Genomic DNA, 24,135 nt, shown 5'->3' on the forward strand with positions numbered 1-24,135 from the left:
TTCAGAAAAGGAGATTTAAGAACAAGCAAAAAGCAAACCGGATGATTCAATTTCTTTTCCCAAGCTTTCTCATTTTCCCAAGCTTAAATTCTCCCCAATTCTGCAACGGTTTGGATTGTTTTTAAAAGACTCACAAAAAACTGAAAAGGGTCTCCGTTCTCTAGAGCCATGCCCCTTTGTGTGCCCTTTTCCCTGACAGACACATTTTTGCTTTCGCAAGCAATGCCTGCTAATAGCACCCGTGCTTCTACAGTTATTGTCGCCACCATGTGCATTTTACGCAGCTTCCCCTTGCTGCACACATTTCTGGCTGGTTTTGTCTTATCTGGTCGGGAGCCACATCACAAAATCTGGAGAAGTGAGGATTCCAAAGGCCAGCTGCCAAGGAGTCAGGAAGGCAAATGGAACAGGATTTCTTCCCTGCGCTGAATTTCAAGACCTCTCCAGGATTTCCGGCAAGAGTCTTTTCCCAGCCCTCCCTAGAGAGATGGGTGTGGGGCAGGGTGTGGGGTGTGGGGGGAGTGAACCTGGGACCTCTCTGCATTCAAAAGGTGTGCTCCACCCATTGGACCACATGGCCCTTGTGCAATCCAGGGGTCATGTTTCAGCATTCTCTGTGATGCGGCAGGGCATCCTGGGCTTTTTAAAAAACGCTTCTCAGTTCAACAGAGGGCTGGGTATTTCTCATCTTCTCATCTCTCTTCCTTCCCCTCCTCCCTCCTAGATTGAGAGACTCAGACAATATTAAATGCTAAATGATGCCTTGTGGTTCGTAGTCTGGGGATCATCTGGATGGGATGACGAACAGCCCCCGTCAGGGACTCATCTTTGTCTTTCATTACATAAGAAAGCTTTTCATCCATCAAACGGGGACCAATAAATTGGGGTTCCCCTCCCTTTCTGTCTTTTTAAAACATTATCTCATGCTTTGTTTCCATTCCCACTTTTCCCCCTGGAATATATTGGAGGAAGCACCCCTGAAAGAAGCATCCTCAGCCAGACCACCCAAAGAATCACAGCATTTTAGAGTTGGAAGGGACCCCGAGGGTCATCTAGTCCAACCCCGATGTGCAGGGATCACAGCCATCCAACCTGTTTAAAAACCTCCCCTGAAGGAGAGCCCACCACCTTCTGAGGTCACCTGGTTCACTGCCAAGCACCTCTTGCCATCAGAAAGTTCTGCCTAATATCTAGGGGTGCATGTGAGATTGAATTACCTGGGGGGGGTGGTGCTAGGAGGAAACGGGGGAAATGACGTTGGAAAGCTGGTTTCATGGGATCAAGTTCATCACTTTTGTTGAATTGACTAAACTAAATAGTTTTAATGGGATTCTGAAGCAAAGCGGAATTCATTGTTCTGAATTTTAGGGTGTTGCCATCTGCCTTGGTACATGATGACAGAGGGACGGCAGAGGACGAGATGGTGGGACAGTGTTCTCGAAGCTACCAGCATGAGTCTGACCAAACTGCGGGAGGCAGTGGAAGACAGGAGTGCCTGGTGTGCTCTGGTCCAGGGGGTCACGAAGAGTCGGACACGACTAAACAACTAAACAACAACAACACAGCGAGTTGCTCCCTGTTAACAACTTTGGTTAGTGCATCGGCAGGTATTTCTTTCCCTGGCATATAGGACACTTTCACAATTCCTTTCTGGATGCATTATCTAGCTCGGTGAAGCTTAATCTGTAGATACTTTGTTCTCTGTTTGCATCCTTCAGAGTTGAGCAACGATATACAAGCTTTATTGTCCTGATAGACCAAGCAGCTCTTGCCACCAGAAAGTTCTTCCTGATATCTAGGGCCGCGTGTGTCAGGGACTCAGCGGGAGCGCAGGGAGGAGAGGAGATGGAGAGCGAGGGGGAGCAATCCGAGGGCAGCGTAGGAGAAGATGACAGCAGCCCGATAGATTCCATGAGCCTCTCCAGCGAATCAGAAGATTCACAGAAGGGGGCGCCAATGGGCAGGGCAAGGGGGGACCCAAGGGGGACACCCCAGAAGCAAGGGGCCAGCGGGGACTCCGAGAGCAGCAGTTGGAAATCAGGACCAGCTTCCCCACCAGAGCGTAGTGGGGGGGAGGAGTCCCAGGTATCAGAGCCCACATATGCACCACCAGCGAGAGAAGATGAGTCAGGGTTGGCCACGCCTCCATTGGAGAGCGAGGGAACGGTCAAGAGGAAAGTTGCAGGCTGGGCGCGCGCGCCAAGTTCAAATGTACAGGCAAGCGGCACAGAAGGTAGCCCGGATAGGGAACCAGGTCCTAAAGCCCGCCGGAAGGAGGGGGAAGAATCATCAGGGTCAGCGTCAGAGGAGTCCAGAAAGGATGAAACCCTAGCGGGCAGGAGGGCCCAGAGGAGAAAGGAACTTAGGAAGAGGTGGAGCAAAGCAAGAGTGTTAAACTGGTGTGGAAGGGGCGGAGACTCAGACGGGACTTCGCCGGTCTAAGGTCGAGACGTAGAGCTGCGCGCTGCGGCTTTAAAATGGAAACTGAACCTCAATAAAGACTTTTGTACATAACTACAGCCTAGCGTTGGTCCTCTGTGAGCTGGGACCTGGAGGCAGCTCTGACATGGAATTATATGGAATTACCTCGGGGTGTGTGTGTGTGTGTGTGCTAGGAGGCAACTGGGGGAAATGACTTTGGAAAGCTGGTTTCACGGGATCAAGTTCATCACTTTTGTTGAATTAACTAAGCTAAATAGTTTTAACGGGATTTTGAATCCATGTGGAATTCATCGTTCTGAATTTTACGGTGTTGCGATCTGCCTTGGTGCATGCTGCTATTCTGAATGATGCTTTCTGTGGGGCAGGCACTGGGGATGAGTTGATGGAACCAAGGGAGAGACCTAAAGCAGTTTGGGAACACTTCTCTTCCCTAAAGCAAATGAGGATCATTAGGTAGGATTGTGGAGAGCTCCAAGCAGCGACGGCAGACTCCCCTGCCAGCCAGCCCTTCCTTGAGATTTCGCAGCATCCTTGGGCAACTTATGACACGGATGAGCTCACTGCGCTGTTTGCCCGTGTGCAAAAATGGGAGAGGGGCTTCATGCTCACAAAGCAGCCACCCTCGAAAGGACGCGGCCGTAACTGAGACGGCGTGGAATTAATTTCCCAGATATTACAGGCCCTTGGGTCACTCTCCGCCTATTACGCCAGCTCCTCTTCATATCATGCTGATAACATTGTGGAAAATTACTTCCAGCCTTTAAAAGGGCACTCCCTGCTTTCAGGCAGAAATGACCCCGGGTCTGAGCTCATCATCAGCTCGGCTACTCTGGCAAGGCAAACAAGCGCTGCCGACATTTCCTTGCAGCTGAGGATGCCCAAAGAGCTCCTTTGATTGGCACCACCTCCCCAGACCCAGGCTGGGCAGGCGACCGGCACCGCAACGCAGGGAGTGGCCTTAGGCCAGGTCAGACCGTTCTGGGCCCACCCGGCTCAGCAGCGCTTAGGACACTGGTCAGCAGAAGCTCTCAAGGGTTTCGGACAGGGCAGGGGGTGGTGGCCAGCCTTAACCCAGAGACGCTGTGGGGGCTGAGCCCAGGACCCTCTGCATGCAAGCAGCTATCAGTCCGGCCGGCCACTCTACCATCGTCGTCATCATCATCATCATCATCATCATCATCTATTATTTGTACCCCACCCATCTGACTGGGTTTCCCCAGCCACTCTGGGCGGCTTCCAACAAAGATTAAAAATACATTAAAATGTCACACATTAAAAGCTTCCCTAAACAGGGCTGCCTTCAGATGTCTTTTTAATGTCAAGTAGTTGTTTATCTCTTTGACATCTGATGGGAGGGCGTTCCACAGGGTGGGTGCCACCACCGAGAAGGCCCTCTGCCTGGTTCCCTGTAGCTTTGCTTCTTGCAGTGAGGGAACCACCAGAAGGCCCTCGGCGCTGGACCTCAGGGTCCGGGCAGAACAATGGGAGTGGAGACGCTGCTTCAGGAGCAGGTCAGCAATAATCACATGGCATAAGTGGAGCCAACTCTTTATTAATGGAAACAAGGTCTACTCAGGAAGCCAGGCCTAGAGCACAGCAGCTCATCCCGGGAGATCTTGCCCGTATGGGGCAGTAGTGGGGACTGAGGTTCCCTGCCTTCCCGCAGCTGCCTCACTCTCCTCCCCCACCACAGGCCCTTCTCAAGGAATCTGAGACTATGCCCGTGTCTCTGTCTTTGCTCCGCCTGCTTCATATCTCTCCTGGTCTTGGGAGACCAGTTGGGAGGAGAGCTTGTTGCAGCAGGAGGGGGAAACCCCCTGGCTTCTTCACCAGCCTGACTGATTTCTGCCTCTTGGCCTCCTGCTTTAACTGCTGCCTCTGAATCTGCACTGCTCTCTGCTACAGACTCTTCCTGCTCACTGAATCCTGTTGCCTCTTCTGCTTCCGGCACCTTCTCCTCCCAGTCTGCTCCCTCTGACCAGGCAATATCACCCCACCACCGACCCCCTGGCTCTGAGCCTTCTTCCTTTGGGGGTTTTCCTGGGGGTTCCCCAACTGGTGCCCTCCCACCACTCCTCAGCATCCAGCCAGTCCAGGACATCAACTTTCCATGGGCCACTGGCCAGCGGAGCAAGGTTGTCCTGCATGGAGGGTGGCATCACAAAAGAAGACCTCCTGGTCCCCTGCCCACTCTGGGCATGAAGGGAGGAAGCTGGCTCTGGGGTGTGTGTGTGTGTGTGTATGTCGGGGTGCAGATGACTGCCAACTTGTGATTTGGGAATTCTAAGCCAAGAGAGCAACCACCACAGCTCCCTTTTGTGGGGCGAAGATGAACATGGGGAGCTATGGTAACGGATCCTGCCTAAATGCCACCAAGAGAGGTGCCTTGCAGGTCTTTGCTCTGGAGAAGAGAATTCCCTGCAATGATGCTCAGCGGAGTCGGTTGCCGGGCAACAGGTTCTCCTCCCACCTTTTCCCTCCGGAGATGCTCTGCTCAAAGATCAATCGTGTTGACAAATGCCTCTTCCTACTCTTCTCCAGCCTCCAAGATCTCCCTGTGTTGATGTTGTGGTCTCTGTACTCGCATGGTACCGACAGCCAGGACGAACTGCAAGGCAGGGCCACAGATCCTCCTGCCCGCCCCCCCGGCCAATCGTGTACCCACAGTGCACACCGTCACTGGATGCAGCCCAGATGTGTATCTTAGACCCATGGAATGGATACCCGCCCTGCAAATGTGTTTTCAAAGAGCATAGAATCCTAGAATCCTAGAGTTGGAAGAGACCACAAGGGCCATCGAGTCCAACCCCCTGCCAAGCAGGAAACACCATCAGAGCACTCCTGACATATGGTTGTCAAGCCTCTGCTTAAAGACCTCCAAAGAAGGAGACTCCACCACACTCCTTGGCAGCAAATTCCACTGTCAAACAGCAATTACTGTCAGGAAGTTCTTCCTAATGTTTAGGTGGAATCTTCTTTCTTGTAGTTTGGAACCATTGCTCCGTGTCCACTTCTCTGGAGCAGCAGAAAACAACCTATCTCCCTCCTCTATGTGACATCCTTTTATATATTTGAACATGGCTATCATATCACCCCTTAACCTCCTCTTCTCCAGGCTAAACATGCCCAGCTCCCTTAGCCGCTCCTCATAAGGCATCGTTTCCAGGCCTTTGACCATTTTGGTTGCCCTCCTCTGGACACGTTCTAGTTTGTCCGTGTCCTTCTTGAACTGTGGTGCCCAGAACTGGACACAGTACTCCAGGTGAGGTCTGACCAAAGCAGAATACAGTGGCACTATTACTTCCCTTGCGTTAAGAGCAGCCACCGGGGGCCAGAGAGGAAGGTACAGTAGAGAGAGAGAGAGGAGGTTGGAGGACCATCTTCCAGGGGTTCCTGCATTGCCGGGGTTGGACTAGATGTCCCTTAGGGGTCTCTTCCAATTCTATGATTCTGCGAAGCAGCTAGCCAGGCCAGGCCTCTTGGCTCAGTGGGCCTGACCGATGGGGCTCTCAGGTTGCTCCTTGCATGGGGCTGCGTGTACCTCTTGCATGTACACAAAACAAAACAGAGCAAGGGAAATGCAGATTCTGCAACCTGAGCCATCATCCCTTGCACCATTTGTTCTGCAGTTCTTATTCCTTCCCAGCGTTGCTGATGGCAGGGAACGCCCTCGGCCACCTGAGAACTCGGCTCAGCCCTGCCTCCTCTGGGGAGGAAGGGAAAGGAGAATGTCAGCCGCTTTGAGACTCCTTTGGGTAGTGATAAAGCGGGATATCAACTCCAAACTCTTCTTCTTCTTCTTCTTGACACCAGCTCTAGGTTCTCAAGCCCCACTTTCCCACCAAAGAGAAGCTGACCTTCTCAAGAGGCCTGGCTGGGATGATGCCCTCCACAGCATCCTGCGCTTCCGCTCTGCTCCTCCACAACCACAACGCTCCGCGCACGCTTCCTTGCAGGAAGGAGGGAGCAAAATATGAGCAGAGCCGAAAGCTGTCCAACAACAACAGCCTTCCGTTTGAATGCCAGCGAAATGGAGGGGGAGGAGGAGGAGATGGTCTTTGTTGCCCAGCACTGTCCCCCCCCATCCTCTCCCCCCTCCCGCTGCCATTATCAGGATACTGCCGCTGCCTGCTCCACCAGACTGTTCTGCCAGGAAGAATCACATCTCCCAAGCCTCACAGAGTCGTTCCCGGAGGAAGCTCGGCTATGCTGCCTACCAGTACAACTCTCGCCCCATTCGCTGTCAAAATTAGGTCAGGCGCCTCTCACAATGGTGTTTCTCAAGATCCCTGCTCAGAAATGATTTCTCCATAAGATGGTAGTAAGAATACACACACACACACACACACACACTTTTTTCAAAATAAAAAGCACACCATTGTTATCAGTGCCACAAATCCTGCAAATGGAAAATGAACACAAAGGTGTCTTAACACCTGAGCCACAGATGGGGGGGAAAGAGGCTATGGGAAAAGAGAAAGTATTTGTTGATTTTTCAAACTCTTTGCTGACAAGCTCTTGTTATTCCAAGAAGAGAACCTGCTCTGTGTGGAGGGGAGGTTTTTAAGCAGAGGCTGGGTGGCTGTCTGTCATGGATGCTTTCGCTGAGACTCTAGCATTGCAGGGGGTTGGACTGGATGACCCTTGGGAGTCCCTTCCAATGCTATGATTCGAAGGACCCGGGTTCATTCCCTGCATGCTCCGCCCTACTTAGCCACTGGCCTATAACCCTGGAGTGATGTTGGATTGGTTTTTTGTTTTTCTTCTTCTGTTTTCTGATGATGTTTTCTTCTTTTTTATATGTATTGTTTTTTTCTTTTTTCTTTGATTGTTATTATTTTTTCTTGTTTTTTCTGTAATCTTTAAAATCTTAATAAAAACTTATTTAAAAAAAGAAAAAGAAAAGAAAGGCAGCCTTTTGCGGAGGCCGCTTTGCCCACCAGCAGAGGCTTACAGCTGGCTTCTCATCTGCTCACCTACGGCGAGCAGCAAGCATCCCCAGGGGAGCAGCAGGGGTTCCTGCCATTCACGTCCCTCCAGCCAGGGAACCCCTTCACACTTCCCTGTGAAGAAGCTTGCTGTCCTCCCTCCCTGCCCTGCGCAGATGGCAGCAGCCCTAGAGAAGTGGCGCTACTCTGAGTCAGGCACCCCGTGTTCCATCCTCTGCAAGGCCTGGATCTGTTACCTTTGCTTTCTTTGTGAAATGTATATTTCCCCCCCTTTTCTCCCCAATGAGCCTCTGGATTGGCTGTCTCAAGGACATGGGGGCTTCTCCTAGGACCTTAGGGTGAAGGGGGGGGGGAATTAATTAAGCTGGCCTGCCCTTGAAGCTGACCCAGAAACTCCAGCGGGTGCAGAATGTGTGGCACCTTACAGGGTCCCTGCCGCGGGATCACATTCACCCAGTGCTTTACCAGCTGCACTGGCTCCCAGTGGAGTACAGGGTCAGGTTTAAGGTGCTGGTTTTGACCTTTAAAGCCCTAGGACCCTCGTACCTACGGGACCACCTCTCCTGGTATGCCCCACGGAGGACCTTAAGGTCCACCAATGACAACATTTTGGAGGTCCCAGGTCGCAAGGTGGTTAGATTGGTCTCAGCTAGGGCCAGGGCCTTTTCGGCACTGGCCCCGACATGGTGGAACGCTCTGTCCCAAGAGACCAGGGCCCTGCGGGACTTGACATCTTTCCGCAGGGCCTGCAAGACAGAGCTGTTCTGCCTGGCCTTTGGTCTGGACTCGGTCTGACCCTTATGCTTCCCTCCCCTTACGGTTTTGACTTTTTAAACGAGGCTGTATTTTAAATTGCATTTTAACCTGTATTTTATTTTTTTTTCCTGTTTTGTTTTTCCTGTAATTTTACTGGTGTTAGCCGCCCTGAGCCTGGCTCTGGCCGGGGAGGGCGGGGTATAAATAAAATTATTATTATTATTGTTGGAGGAGGAAATTATAGTTGGAGGAGGAAACACATGTTTTGGGGGGGGGGGGTGAAACACACCTGACATGGAAATCCTTGGGGCATTGGCTTGACTCTGACACTGCATCATTGACTTCCTAAACATGCACTGCAGGGGGTTGGACTAGATGGCCCTATGGGTCCCCTCTGACTACAATTCTGTGAGTCAATAAACTATATTTGCAGCTGGTCACGCGGGGCTCCTGGCAGCCCCTTCACCCTCCTGTCCAGGGGGCGGGGGCAGATGAGCCCTCCCCATCTCCCCCTGCCAGGAGAAGCCCATAATATTCATTCATTCACCATGTTTCTCTCTCACGTTTTCCTCCCAGAAGCCCCTGGTCCCCCCCCTTCCTCACTGAATGCCCACAACCACCCTGTGAGGCAGGCAAGGCCGAAAGTGGGCAACTAGCCCAAGGTAAGCTCCATGGCTGAGCGGTGATTCGAACCCGGGTCCCTCGTGTCCAACGCTCTGAGCGCACTTGCTCTGCTCTTCCCCACACCGTGGGGGCTGAGAGAGGGCAGCTTCCCCAGGACTCCCATGGCGGGGGGGGGGTTAAAGATGACACACCCAACCAGCCCAGATAGGGGTCTGGGAAGCTGGAGGGCTGCTGGAGCCCCACTGGTTTCCCTGCGTGACCCCCTTCCCACCCCTCTCTTCGCAAAGCCGCCTCCGTCGCCATCCAAAGACAAGGGGGCCCTTGATTCCCAAGGCTCAGCCCACGCCTGCCCCTCGCTAATGGCATTGTCCTTGTTCACTGGGGGGGGAGCGAGGGTGCCGGACAGAGGGGGCCATTCATGCAGGCTCTGCCCCCCTTCCTGTGCAGCTGCAAGGGGTCAGCCGGAAGCAGCAAGCTCCCTCTGGAAGCTGAAGCAAGGATGAGCCTGGCCGAGCCCAGAAACTACAAGCAAGAGAGTGCCCCTGGGCATGTGCAAAGGGCATGTCTCTCACCACTGAGAAACCGCTGCCAGGATCCAGAGATGGGTTCAAGGATAGCATCCTAGAGGAATGAGGTGGTTGGGCAGGAGATCTGGGAATGTCGTGAGGTGAAATGGTGGCAAGGAAGGCCTCACTCTGTACCCCACCAAAACCCTGCCTCTCTCAGAAGAATGGGTTTGCAAGGGGCCCCCAAGGGACATCTAGTCCAACCCCCTGAAATGCAGGAATCACAGCCAAAGAATCCCTGACAGGCGGCCACCCAACCTCTGCTTGAAGACCTCCAAGGAAGGAGAGGTCATCACCGTTCCACTGTCGGACAGCTCTTGCCCCCAATAAGGTCTCCCTGATGTTCAGCCCGAATCTCCTTTCTAGTGAGCTGTGAGTTCGAGTCCTACCCTCCGGAGCAGGAGAAAGCAAGCCTGTTCCCTCTTCCATGGAGCAGCTCTTCACACAGGTGAAGATGGCTCTCTTGTCCCCTCTCAGCCTCCTCTTCTCCAGGCTAAATATCACTCTTTGCACTCATATTGGAAATATGCGGATGTGTTGACAGTGGGTGAGGCCTAACCCCTTTGCCCTGCCGCAGTCCCAGTGGAAACTTCCACCCTCCTACCTGAGAAATGCTCTGGCAAGGAAGACCACTGGCCACAGAACTCGCTTCCCCCCGATTTGCTGTGGCTCATTAGCCCCTCTCCAAGGTCCCACCTAATCACGGGCCAGTTTTTGCACTCTGCGCGTGCTCCGAGTCCTCTGAGCTCTACCTCACCAGGCATGCCACCCTGTCCCCCACACTGCCTTCTCCCCTCACAAATCCACAGAGGGGCCCTGGATTCTAATAATAATAATAATTTATTTATATCCCACCCTCCCCTGCCGAAGCTGGGCTCAGAGTGGCTAACAACAGTAAAATAATACAGCATTCTCTCTCAAGCATCTCCACGGCTCAGCTTTCAGTGCCAAGAAGACTCCCAGAGGACCTAGAAGAGAGTGCCTCTGGGCGTGTGCAGAGAGGACTGTCACCACACCAGTGAGCAGAGCCAAATGAAATCCCTCTCCGTTCAGGGAAGTTTCTCCAGCCCTCAAAAACGACACATCCAAGAGGATTTTTTTCCATCATGCAACAGACCCTTTTGCAAAGTCAGAAGCAAGGGAGGGTGGAGAAGCAGGATCATGATCCTCCCTGCTTAAGGCAATGGGTGGAGGTTGGCAAGGGAGTCAGTGCGCGCTTAAATTCACCCTCATCCTGTAGGGCTTCTGAGAGCGTAAAGAGCGAAGCCGCGATTAAGTGTTCCTAGGTCAGTTGTGCCGGTTACTTGGCCAAGATGGGCCAGTGGTTTGTGCATGCTCAGAGGCATGATTCCGCCTCCTAGGTCCCAGGACTGAGAATACGCTTTGAGTCCTGGGTGCAGGTTGTGCGGCTGAGCTCCTGCTCTGTTCTGGTTCAGGTGGAGCCCCCCAGGCAAGCCCCTGGGAGTTGTGGGGGGACAAGGGAGGACAGACCCGGCAGGGTCCCAATCAGGCAGAGCTCATGTGGACAATCCACAAAGCGGGTCCAGGGGGAAGCACTCTGGCCATGCTCAGAGACACCCTCTTTGTTATGAGGCTCTCATATGTGTTTACCTGGGGGTGCAAGGGGTGCAGGGAACCCAGGCGCTGAATTCTGGGGAGCGCCAGGCAATCCCCACTGAAGCTGCCTAAGCTCTCAACTATCTAAAAGGTAAAGGTAAAGGGACCCCTGACCATTAGGTCCGGTCGCGGACGACTCTGGGTTTGTGGTGCTCATCTCGCTTTACTGGCCGAGGGAGCCAGCATACAGCTTCCGGGTCATGTGGACAGCATGACTGAGCCGCTTCTGGCGAACCAGAGCAGCGCACAGAAACACCGTTTACCTTCCCGCCGGAGTGGTACCTATTTATCTACTTGCACTTTGAGGTGCTTTTGAACTGCTAGGTTGGCAGGAGCAGGGATCAAGCAACGGGAGCTCACCCCGTCGCGGGGATTCGAACCACCGACCTTCTGATCGGCAAGCCCTAGGCTCTGTGGTTTAACCCACAGCACCACCCTCGTCCCTCCCCTTAACTATCTTCCTGTTATGAAATAATCAAGCTAGAAAAACAAAATACATATATACCTAGGTATTACCAAAATGTATACCTACTGTTTCACTAAAGGACTTTCAACTTTGTGCGCTTATTTACCAAAGATGCGCCGCGCTAGCAGCAACACTTGTCATTCACAACAGTGGCGCTTCTCAGACTCAACAACGGCGCTTGTCATTCTCAACGGCGCCGTGCACACGAAATTAACTAAATTTGGGGTGCTGGGTGAATCTTTGCACCCCGGTGGCGCATATGCTAAAGACGTCCCTGCTCACATGATCAAATCAAGCCTTGGCCTACACATGCGTCTGAAGACAAGAGAGAGAGAGCAGGGTGTGTGGAATAGGGTTTCTCGGAGGAGAATGTGAGGAGAATTCATCTTTTGTTTATTATTGCTCTCCCTCCAAGGAGGCGGAAGGGTCTCACACAAACGCACACCTATTATCCTCACAACGGCCTCCTGAGGTAGGCCAGCCTGAGCGAGAGCAAGTGACGCAAGGTCATGCAGTGAACTTCCTTGAGGGTAAGCGTCTCCGCCTGGCTCTCCCTGATCCAGCAACTTTTTAAATGCTGCGTTTATTTTGGGCGGGGAAGCAGGCCAGCCTGGGACCCGACTCTGCTGCTATCAGCACGAAATTGTGCGGGGTTTCAGGAGAAGCAGGAGATGAGCTTCAGAGACTGTGGGGGGAGCTCCGAGAAATTAATAAACATAATTAGGACTATAATTTGACCTTTTTAATTTAAGTTTTTTATTTTAATTGAAGTATTATGATTGGTCTGACCAAACTGCGGGAGGCAGTGGAAGACAGGAGTGCCTGGCGTGCTCTGGTCCAGGGGGTCACGAAGAGCCGGAAACGACTAAATGACTAAACAACAACAAATTCTGATTGGATATTTAATTGGATGTTTTTCATTGGAAAATCAATAAAAATGATTTTAAAAGAAAGAAATTGTGCGGGTTTCTGCAGAACTGGATCCTTGTATTCTCTGGGAGAGGGGAACAACCTCAGTGTGTCAGAGCAAGGGTCTCCAGGAGTGGAGTCTGGGCGCCGAGACCCCGGCCTTCTCTCCTGGACCTCCCTGTAAACCTGGGCTTGTGCCCCCCCAGCGCCACCCCAGAGAGGACAGCACAGAGCCTGTCTCACGGTGGCCAGCGCCCCATGGCAGGTATCTGTCACCAGAGTGGGCTGGAGGCCAAGTCTTGGGCTGGGGGGGCCAGTGCTGGGAAGCCTGAGACACACCCTCATCCACGAGGGGCTCCTCCCTCCCTCCCACCCCCGGGGGCAGGGGGGGTGGCTGACTCAGGGTGACACGCTGTGCTTGTCCACAGCCAAAGGCAGGTCCAGGGGACAGGAGCCCCCAGCTGCACCCCAGACCCATTTATTTGAACAGGGTATCCATCTGGGAGGGGGGGGTATTAGGTGCCAAAATTGAGGGGCTGCGGGAAAAGAAGATGCCACAGGCAGGGAGACAGCGGCGGCTTCTGTCAACAGCCACTTGGAGAGACAAAAGGAGACCCCCTTGGACGGGCAGGGGGGTCCTCTTAGCCGGCTCCCTTCCTGCCTCAGGCTGGCCAATGCGTGCGCAGGAGGTCACCTCCACACGGAGAGGGATGTGGCGGTTTCTGCGTGGCTGCTTTTGTTGTGTGGCGGGAGCTGATTAGCCCCGGACCCCCTCCTGGGCTTTGTTGCCCCCTCGGCTCAGCCACTCCCACTGCGAGGAGGCCAGATGGAGCAGCCCCTGACAGCCCCTGCAAAGGAATCTCAGACGTGACAGCACAGAAACCGAGGTAGCAGGCCCAGCCGCCACTGCGGCCAGCGCAAGCTGGACACCCAGGTGCACGGCCCAGCAGGCGGAACATGAGCCGTGGGTCCGCAGAGCCGCCGGGTGCAGGATCCCACCATTCCTCAGATAGTTAACATTCCCAGGACTGGGAACCAGAACACTGGCTTCACCTCCAATGGAAGGGAGAGCATTGGGAGGGGAAGTGGGCAAGGCTGCCAAAGGGCTGCCTTCCTTCAACCATCGTGCATGTGGCCTTGAAGACAGCCTGGATGTCCTTTGCGGAGTCTTTGTCCCACCCCCCTGCTTGCTCACTTGAGTAATGGGCCTGGATACACTTGAGGGAGCTGGGTAGGTTTAGCCTGGAAAAGAGGAGACTGAAAGATGAAATAAGAGCCAGATATGGAAGACAGTGCAGGCTTGTTTTCTCCTGTAGGAAGGACCCCAAGCAATGGGTTCAAATGACAATGGAGGAGATTCGACATGAGGAAGAACCTTCTGACAATAAGATGTCCAGCAGTGGACCGGTCTCCCTCAAAAGGTGGTCTCAAACAGAGGCTGGGTGGCCATCTGTCAGGGGTCTGTCAACTATGATTTCTGCATTGCAGGGGATTCCTAGGGTCCCTTCCAACTCCACCATTCTACGATTCCATGAATACAAGGCCCAGCCGTGCAGGGCTGGTGTGGGGGCTGCGCAGTCGCTGCGTGCATGTGCAAAGCGCCACCTAGAAACGTCCGAGCCTTACCTTATACTTTGTGGCCAGGAGTTGCGTGGCCTCCTGCTCCTTCCGCAGCTCCTCAATCATCTTCTCCTTCTCCTGCAGCAGCTTCTGCTTCTCCTCGCTCACCAGGCTGTGGTCGTCTTGGATGGCTGCCTTCTCCTCCTCCAGCCTCTCCTCCTGCTCCTTCAGGTAGTTCTTCATGTCCTTCTCCAGACCCCCGTCCTCCTCTCCGTCCTCCGCCTCGGGGGTCCCTTCCCCTCCGGCCGACTTCTTCCTCCGGCTGTTCCTCCTCCTCTTCTTGCTCAGCATCCCCCTCTTCTCCAGCTGGGCCTTCAGCCGGGTGATCTCCTCCTGGAACTCCCGCAGGAGCGTGTCCTTGGGGTCCTCGTTGACCCGTGGCTTGTTCTTGATGTTTTTGGCCCTGTTGGCAAAGCGCAGCGTGGAGAGGCTCTCGTCGTAGCTGTGCGAGGCCGGGCCCAGCGTGGCCACCATGATGGTCTTGGCATTCCCGCCCAGGGAGTCCTGCAGCAGGCGGGTGAGCTTGGAGTCCCGGTAGGGGATGTGGGTGCTCTTGCCGTCCACCAGGGCCGAGATGACGTTGCCCAGGGCGGAGAGAGACAGGTTGATCTTGGAGGCCTCCTTGGGGCGCTCCCCCTGGGTGCCCATCTTGCTCTGGCGCTCGCTCCCGGCCAGATCCACCAGGTTCAGCTTCCCCACGCGGATGTGGTCCTCTCCGTCGGGCCCCTCCTCGCTGCACTCCACCGTGATGACGAAGATGGCGTGTGAGCGGGAGCTGTACTCGTTCATGTTGGTGCTGCCGACCGAGCGTGCCTGGTTGCCCAGGTTCATGACGTGCTCGATCTCCTTGACGTTCTTGGTCACGAAGGAGGACAGGTCCTTGATGTAGACGCCGGTCTCGGGGTTCTCCTTCAACTCCATCTTCTTGCTCTGGTCCTTGGCCAGCAGATCCCGGATCTCCTCCTGGTAGATCTCCAGGTAGGAGGCCCTCACCAGGTACTGCTGGTTCTGCGAGCGGGAGATGTGGGTGAAGATGTGTTCAAAGGAGATGGGGATGACGCCCCTCTTCTCCGGGTCGGCCCAGGCGCCTTGCATGGTGTAGGTCTTGCCCGTGCCCGTCTGCCCGTAGGCAAAGATGGTCCCGTTGAAGCCCTGCAGTACCGAGTCGATCAGCGGGCGCACGGTCTCGTCGTACAGGTCGGCCTGCTTGGAGCTGGCGTCGTAGACGGCGTCAAAGGTGAAGGTCTTGGCCAGCTCCCCCGGGGAGGCCTTGGGGTTCCGGATAGTCACCTGCCCCAGCTTGACATCCAGGTCCAGGATCCGTTCGTAGCCTGCTGCCTCCTCCTTCCGGTGCATCGGCCGGCAGCGCACCACCACCTTCAGGGCCTCGCTGCTCTTGGGCGGTCGGGTGGCCATGGCGCCTCCCTTGCCCCTGGCGGGCTCCCCCTCGACCTGTGGCTGTCAGGGGGGCGGGCTGGGCATGGGGGCTTCTCCTCCCTGGGGCTGCTGCTGCGACACTGGCACCGCTGCTGACAGGAGGCTGCTGCAGCGGCGGCTAGCGGTCCCCTCGCTGGGCACAATGGATGCGGCTAGGCGTGACCCGCTCCGGGCATCCCGCCGCAGCCCTGGAGCGCCCAGGGCCACCCATCCTGGCGCATCCCGCTGCTGGGCAAGGCTGGGCAGGGCTCGGGGGGGGGGAGATCTTGTTTTGGAGCGAGGGGGCTGGCTAGCTGGCCGGCTGGCCTCGCTTCCTACCTTCGCGCGGGGCAAGCTGCCTCCCTGGCTGCCCGCCTAGTGCCCGCGCCTCCTCCCGAGGAGACCCACCGGCGGTTCCAGGCGGCGTCGCGGCCGGGCAAGGCTCCGGGCTCCCCGGGCGGGAGCCTCATTCATTGCAGCTCAGCAGAAGCAGCTGCTGCCTCCGCGGATGCGAGAGAATGAAGGAGCAAAACAGGAGGGAGGGGCGAGATGCTGATGCTGCCGAGCGGGGCGGGGGGGGGGCGGGAGGGAGGGGGAGGGGCGGTCTCCCTCTTGTCCCCAGACCCCGCCCACCACAGCCCCTCCTGCCCGCCTGGCCCCGCCCATGCCTCGCAAAGCACGCCGGGGGTTGGAGTCCAGCCTTTGTTGCCGGCTGCGCGCCGGAGGGATGCAGCGGCGGAGAGGATGCGCGGCGACTGGTACCCAAGGCCGCGCCTGCCAGGATGGGCGAGGATGGGCAGCGCTCCGCTCGAGCAGGGGCTGAGAAGGGGGGGAGCCGGCAGCGGGCTGTAGTGGCTAGAGTGCTCTTCCTAGGACCTGTAATAATAACAATAATAATAATAATAATAATAATAATAATAATACTACAGTGGTACCTCGGGTTAAGTACTTAATTCGTTCCGGAGGTCCGTTCTTAATCTGAAACTGTTCTTAACCTGAAGCACCACTTTAGCTAATGGGGCCTCCCGCTGCCGCCGTGCCGCTGCTGCGCGATTTCTGTTCTCATCCTGAAGCAAAGTTCTTAACCTGAAGCACTATTTCTGGGTTAGCAAAGTCTGTAACCTGAAACGTATGTAACTGAAGCGTATGTAACCCGATATACCACTGTGATAATAATAATTTATTATTTATACCCCGCCCATCTGGCTGAGTTTCTCCAGCCACTCTGGGTGGCTTCCAATCGAGTGTTAAAAACAATACAGCATTAAATATTTAAAACTTCCCTAAACAGGGCTGCCTTCAGATGTCTTTTAAAGATACGATAGCTGCTTATTTCCTTCACATCTGAAGGGAGGGCGTTCCACAGGGCGGGCGCCACTACCGAGAAGGCCCTCTGCCTGGTTCCCTGTAGCTTGGCTTCTTGCAACAAGGGAACCGCCAGAAAGCCCTCAGAGCTGGACCTCAGCGTCCGGGCAGAATGATGGGGGTGGAGACGCTCCTTCAGGTCTACTGGACTGAGGCCGTTTAGGGCTTTAAAGGTCAGCACCAACACTTTGAACTGACCTGGAGGAGACCGGGTTTCGAATCCCATCCTTTGACCATGGAGTGACGTGGGGCCAGTCCTCACCTCAGCTTAGGTTCTTCAACTGCCTCACAGGGTTGTTGTAAGGACTGAATGATTGTCTCTGGGCATATTTTGGGCACAGTCTGTGCATGTGGCCTCTCCTCTGGGTGCCCCTTTAAAACACCACCATCATTTATGGGTCTCCCTTGGCTGGCATGTTGGGGGTTGTGAACCCTGATGCCAGGCTGGCAGCCTTATCATGGCGAGTGCGGGAAACAGGTTGATCTGGGTTTTGCAGCAGAGGAAAAGACAAGCAGGTGTCACTCACAAGGCATGATCCGCCAGGAAGGCGAATGGCCGCTGTAGGCCTTGGATCTGATCCTGCTGCCAGGTTCCCGTTGTGCTCTCGTGAATTTCTCCTGCAGAAGTTCAAAGGGCAGGTGAAGTTTACCGGTGGAACATTAATTAATGTAAGGAGGGAGGGAGATGCCATCAGAATTGCCCTTGCATTTCCCACAGCAGTTTTCCTCCACATATATCTCAGGCCTTCTCTGTAGCAGCAGAGGCAACGTGGGGGGAGGATGTTTGGAGGTTGCGGAGCATTTAAAAACAAGCTTTTCTTATTTATCTGTGGTCTAAACCACAGAGCCTAGGACTTGCTGATCAAAAGGTCTGCAGTTCGAATCCCTGCGACAGGGTGAGCTCCTGTTGTTCGGTCCCAGCTCCTGCCCAGCTAGCAGTTCGAAAGCACGTCCAAGTGCAAGTAGATAAATAGGTACCGCTCCGGCGGGAAGGTAAACAGCGTTTCCGTGTGCTCCTCTGGTTTGCCAGAAGCGGCTTAGTCCTGCTGGCCACATGACCAGGAAGCTGTACACCGGCTCCCTCGGCCAGTAAAGCAAGATGAGCGCCGCAACCCCAGAGTCGGCCACGACTGGACCTAATGGTCAGGGGTCCCTTTACCTTTACCTTTAAGCACACACAAACACACCATCCTTCAGCAGAAATGTTCAGGGTGGTTTATGGTACACCATCATTGTCATCACTAAAATATACCACTGTTATAATAATATTAAATTAATTCTTCTTCTTCTTCTCTCTCTCTCTTCCTTCCTTTCCCTTTTTATTTTTTCTTTCCAACTCCATTCCCTTTTCAATTAAACATTTCTTTTATTTCAGTGTATTATAAAAAAATACTTTGTCTTGGGTACGAACTTTTGTATATCTTCGAACAATAAATACCACACACACGTATTTACTATATATATCACTGATAAAAACAAACATAGGAGCATTGGGCGCTGCTGGTCCACCTAGTTCAGTGTTGCCTACACTGATTGGCAGCAGTGGAGATACCAGCTGGACTTGAACCCAGGCCCTTCTTCATGAAGAGTGGATTGCCTGCCCACTGAGCCACAGCCCTTCCCATGCCAAACAACATCAACCAAAGCAGGAGGGGGGCAGAATCAGCCTAAAAACAGCTCCCCAAAAATGGTACTGCAATAATCCCACAATACATTCAAAGTTCAGAGACAGGAGAGGCGAGGGGCAAAGGTGAGAGTGCCTGGGTCGCTCGGTGGTCTAGCCTTGGAGAAAAAACTCTCTTGAGACACCCGGCACACTGCCCCAGCCGCTGAGCCTTCTGGGAAATTGGAGTTTGGCACACTCTCCGCTTTGGGTTCCTGGAAAGCAAAATCCTGACTTTTCAGAGAGAATTTCCCTTCTCTTCCCTCCCCCTCCCCATTTATGAAGATCACCCGCTCTGAGACCCCACAGCTAATTCTCCCCTGGTCTCCTCGCTGGCCCAAGTAGGACCAATTCAGCCAGCTAGCCCTGGGGATTATCTAATGGATTTTTGAAATTTTTTGTTATTCATGTTTTAATACTGTATTTTATGCTGCTTTTATAATTAAGTGTTTTAAAGTGTTTTAATTTTGTTGTTAGCCGCCCTGAGCCCGGTTTTTGAACCGGGAAGGGCAGGGTATAAATTATTTATTATTATTATTATTATTATTATTATTATTATTATTACTACAGTCATACCTCGGGTTACAGCTGCTTCAGGTTGCGTTTTTTCGGGTTACAGACTGCCGGAAACTAGAAGTAGCGGAATGGGTTGCTTCCGGGTTTTGGCAGTCACGCATGCGCAGAATCGCTAAATCGCGGTTTGCGCATGCACAGAAGCGCCAAATTGCAACCTGCACGTGCACAGACGCGACGCTGCGGGTTGCGAATGCTGTGGGTTGCGAATGTGCATCCCGCACAGACCACGTTCGCAGCCCGAGCATCCACTGGATTATTATTAATTTCCCCAGCTTCAAGGGAGAGCTGTGCCAGCCCCCGGCAAGAGAGCAAGGAGACATTTGCAGTCACCCAGAAAAAGACAAGTGTCGGCAGGCAGAACTGGGCGAGGGATGAAGCCAGCCTGTGGAAGCCTGAATCCCAGGAGAGGAGTGCCAGGGCCGCCTCCCCACCCCCTTTGCCAGGCACAGTTAAGCCCGGGAGAGGCTGCGTTCCCACTCCGTCACCCAGCCGCCCCCCCTCCTGCTACCAAGTCAGCACATTGGGAAGGGAGGGGAAGTTGCAGTCGCTCCCGCTTCATCGCCAGTCGATGGGTGACCTTTTCCTTCATGATGATAGGGAGGTCTTTGTGTTCCAGATTCACCACTTCCTTCACTGGGTGCGGGGGTTTTATTTTCAGTACAAACAGGACTCCCTTTTTTTCACCCACCCACCCATGTTCTCCGAGACACGGATGGGAGAAAAAAAGGAGAAGCAAGACATTCTGGGATCAACTCAGAAACTGGGATGGCTTCTGTAATTCCGGGTCTGTCCCTGGAAAATAGGGGCACTTGGAGGGTATGTGACAACAGCAGCAACAATTTATTTATACCCTGCCCATCTGGCTGGGTTTCCCCAGCCACTCTGGGCAGCTCCCAACAGAATACAGCGGACGCTCGGGTTGCGAATGTGATCCATGCTGGAGGCACGTTCGCAATCCGCAGCAGTGCGTCTGCACAAGCGCGGGTTGCAATTCGGCGCTTTTGCGCGTGCGTAAAAAACCCCGAAAAAAAAACGAAGGTCATGGCCACTGGGCCCATCACCTCCTGGCAAATAGAAGGGGAAGAAATGGAGGCAGTGAGAGATTTTACTTTCTTGGGCTCCATGATCACTGCAGATGGTGACAGCAGTCACGAAATTAAAAGACGCCTGCTCCTTGGGAGAAAAGCAATGACAAACCTAGACAACATCTTAAAAAGCAGAGACATCACCTTGCCAACAATGGTCCATATAGTTAAAGCTATGGTTTTCCCAGTAGTGATGTATGGAAGTGAGAGCTGGACCACAAAGAAGGCTGATCGCCGAAGAATTGATGCTTTTGAATTATGGTGCTGGAGGAGACTCTTGAGAGTCCCATGGACTGCAAGAAGATCAAACCTCTCCATTCTGAAGGAAATCAGCCCTGAGTGCTCACTGGAAGGACAGATCCTGAAGCTGAGGCTCCAAGACTTTGGTCACCTCATGAGAAGAGAAGACTCCCTGGAAAAGACCCTGATGTTGGGAAAGATGGAGGGCACAAGGAGAAGGGAACGATAGAGGACGAGATGGTTGGACAGCGTTCTCGAAGCTACAAACATGAGTCTGACCAAACTGCGGGAGGCAGTGGAAGATAGGAGTGCCTGGTGTGCTCTGGTCCAGGGGGTCATGAAGAGTCGGACACGACTAAAAGACTAAACAACAACAACAACAACAAAGAACGATTTAGCGCTTATGCGCATGCGCAACCTCTGAAACCCGGAAGTAATGCATTCCAGTACTTCCAAGTTTCGGCAGGTCTGTAACCCAAAAAAACGCAACCTGAAGCATCTATAACACGAGGTATGACTGTATTTAAAATAGAACCAAACATTCAAAAACTTCCCTCAACAGGGCTGCCTTCAGATGTCTTCTAAAAGTCAGATAGCTGTTTATTTCCTTGACATCTGGTGGGAGGGCATTCCACAGGGTGGGAGCCACCACAGAGAAGGCCCTCTGCCTGGTTCCCTGTAACCTCACTTCTCACAATGAGGGAACCGCCAGAAGGCCCTCGGAGCTGGACCTCAATGTCTGGGCTGAACGATGGGGGTGGAGACGCTCCTTCAGGTCTACTGGACCGAGGCCATTTAGGGCTTTAAAGGTCAGCACCAACATTTTGAATTGTGCTCGGAAACGTACTGGGAGCCAGTGTAGGTCTTTCAAGACCGGTGTTATATGGTCTCGGCAGCCGCTCCCAGTCACCAGTCTAGCTGCCGCATTCTGGATTAGTTGTAGTTTCCAATTTAGCTTCAAAGGTAGCCCCATGTAGAGAGCATGGCAGTAGTCCAAGCGGGAGATAACCAGAGCATGCATCACTCTAGCCAGACAGTCTGCGAGCAGGGAGGGTCTCATCCTGTGTACCAGATGGAGCTGGGAGACAGCTATATATATAATAAGGTAGTATATAAATTTCATGAAATAAATGCATGGAAATGAACCTGGGCCCTTCTGCATGCATAGCAGATGTTCTGCCCCCTGAGCTATGGTGGTCGTTCTGCAAGGGCAACCCTTCATTCCCTCTCTCACTCCTCTCCCTGCCTGGCCCACCGTGGGGGGGGGGGGCGGCCTCTGCATCAGACCTTGTTGAGTATCATTCCAGCATTGGGTGCGGAGGGGTCTTCTCCCGGGTGGGACTGGCGTCTGGCCCTGCTACCAAGGGGGTGTGGGGGTGCTTGGCAAAGAGTTTTGCAGTTGGGATTAAACCCAGCCAAGTCTCCCCACCCCCCGTGTGCTTCCTCAGAAGAGGAGATTATCCCCTCCGTTAATCAATTAATTAATTATTTGGGGAGTGGAGGTGGGGGCAGGTATCTTTTCCTAACCACCGCATTCCAGAAATGTGCTCCAATGTAAACTGGGGCTGGCACAGCAAAGCCCTGGGTGGGAGCTGCAATGATGGCCAGAGGGCTGTGGACAAAGTCCGGTGGCATGACCAGGGGCCCACCAGGGGAGCAGGAGGGCTGGGGTGGGGGGAATCGTGTCCTCAGTTGACTCTGCCTTCTGGGACTGGGGCCAAATGTGGGAGTTAGAAAGAGGAAGGATGGGGGGGGGCGGATCAGTGAGGCTCCGTGGGTGATCCAACGCAGACTGGCAGGAAGGAGCAACCGCAGATCACCTGGCAGGGGCATCGCAGCTTCCGTGCTCCTGCTGCCCACCCCCGCCATGTGCTGGAATGGGAATCAGCATGAAGCCAGCTGCCCCAGTGCCATAAGGAAGCAGAGCATTAATGCACCCTCCCAGGAACCAATTTAGGAGCAGGGAAACAAATAACTGATGTATGTGTAGCGGGGTGAAGGCAGAGCATAAGAACATGAGAAGAGCTGTGCTGGATCAGGCCGGTGGCCGATCTGGTCCAGCATCCTGTTTTCAGTGGCCAACCAGATGCCTGTGAGAAACCAGCAAGCAGGACTGTGGAACTCCCCGCCACAGGAGGCAGCGATGGCCCCCAAGGCTTGAAAAGAGGATTAGACAAATTCATGGAGAAAGAAAGGGCTGTGGGTGCCTACTAGCCCTAAGAACAATTCAAAGTGTTGGTACTGACCTTTAAAGCCCTAAACGGCCTCGGTCCAATATACCTGAAGGAGCTTCTCCACCCCCATCGTTCTGCTCTGAGGTCCAGCTCCGAGGGCCTTCTGGCGGTTCCCTCTCTGTAAGAAGCCAAGTTACAGGGAACCCGGTGGAGGGCCTTCTCGGTGGTGGCGCCTGCCCTGTGGAATGCCCTCTCACCAGATGTCAAAGAGATAAACAACTACAGTGGTACCTTGGGTTAAGAATTCGTTCTGGAGGTCCGTCCTTAACCTGAAACTATTCTTAACCTGAAGCACCACTTTAGCTAATGGGGCCTCCTGCTGTCGCTGTGCTGCTGCCGCGCAATTTCTGTTCTTATCCTGAAGCAAAGTTCTTAACCTGAGGTACTATTTCAGGGTTAGCGGAGTCTGTAACCTGAAGTGTCTGTAATCCGAGGTACCACTGTATCTGATGTTTAGAAGACATCTGAAGGCAGCCCTGTTTAGGGAATTTTTAAATGTTTGATGTTTTATTGTGTTTTTAATGTTCTGTTGGGAGCTGCCCAAAGTGGCTGGGGAAGTCCAGCCAGATGGGCGGGGTATAAATAAGAAATCATATATATATATATATATATATATATATATATATATATATATATATCACACACCTCAAAGCTGTTTGTAAAAAGTCATGTGCCATCACCCAGGAGGGGGTTCAAGGACTCCCGGAATTCTCCAGCAGCCTCTTGACCCCCCCCTCCTCTGCTTCAGCCTCGGAGTCTGAACTGCTCCCTGTCACTGGCTCTTCTTGCTCACTAAACCCTGTTGCCACATCAGCATCCAGCCCCTCCTCCCCATCTTCTCCCTTCGACCTCTCTTCCATGTCCCACCACCAACTCCCTGGCTCTGAGCCTTCCTCTGGGGGTTCCCTGGCTGGTGCCTCCCAGCACCCCTCTTTGTCCAGCCAGTCCTGTCATTTGGGGGTTCTGGGTATGAGAACAGATTCCACCTCTCCTGCTTGCAGCTGCCAACTGATTGAATGGCCACCGGGGCTGCGACACTGCAGCCAAAAATGTCAATAACAAAGATGAAGTTTTGAATTGGTGTGAGGTGTTTTTGTGAACCTGCGATGGTTAAATGATTCATAGAAAGAACCATGAGGGTCATATAGTCCAACCCCCTGCAATTTGGGAATCTTTCACCCAACATGGGGCTCAAACCCACGACCCTGACGTTATAATAACAGCATTCTGTTTCATTCCACATACAAGCCATTTAGTTTGTTGTTGTTTAGTCGTTTAGTCGTGTCCACCTCTTCGTGACCCCATGGACCAGAGTCCCACCATCTCATCCTCTGTCGTCCCCTTCCCCTTGTGCCCTCCATCTTTCCCAACATCAAGGTCTTTTCCAGGGAGTCTTCTCTTCTCATGAGGTGGCCAAAGTCTTGGAGCCTCAGCTTCAGGATCTGTCCTTCCCGTGAGCACTCAGAGCTGATTTCCTTCAGAATGGAGAGGTTTGATCTTCTTGCAGTCCATGGGACTCTCAAGAGTCTCCTCAGCACCAGAATTCAAAAGCATCAATTCTTCAGCCCCTTCATGGATCACTGCCTTGCAGTAGTGAAGAGGCTTGA

The 24,135-nt window shown here is 53.5% G+C and overlaps 1 protein-coding gene and 1 long non-coding RNA gene across 3 annotated transcripts in view; one reads left to right on the forward strand and one right to left on the reverse strand.

The window, feature by feature from the left end:
- Positions 1-15,895, reverse strand: part of KIF3C (kinesin family member 3C) — a 45,570-nt gene extending 29,675 nt beyond the window's left edge. Inside the window, exon 1 of one of the 2 annotated variants that reach the window (XM_079968625.1) lies at positions 13,956-15,895. In XM_079968625.1, the coding sequence (XP_079824751.1) occupies positions 13,956-15,365 (1,410 nt within the window). In that variant the 5' untranslated portion in view covers positions 15,366-15,895. The remainder of the gene's footprint in view (positions 1-13,955) is intronic. The other variant, XM_079968624.1, reaches the window with a different exon arrangement.
- The window catches only part of LOC307212024, a 448,212-nt gene that overhangs the window by 418,077 nt on the left and 6,000 nt on the right, over positions 1-24,135 (forward strand). The window lies entirely within an intron of this gene.

This window comes from Podarcis cretensis (genome assembly GCF_951804945.1).
Source record: "Podarcis cretensis genome assembly, chromosome: 3".
Lineage (NCBI taxonomy): Eukaryota > Metazoa > Chordata > Lepidosauria > Squamata > Lacertidae > Podarcis > Podarcis cretensis.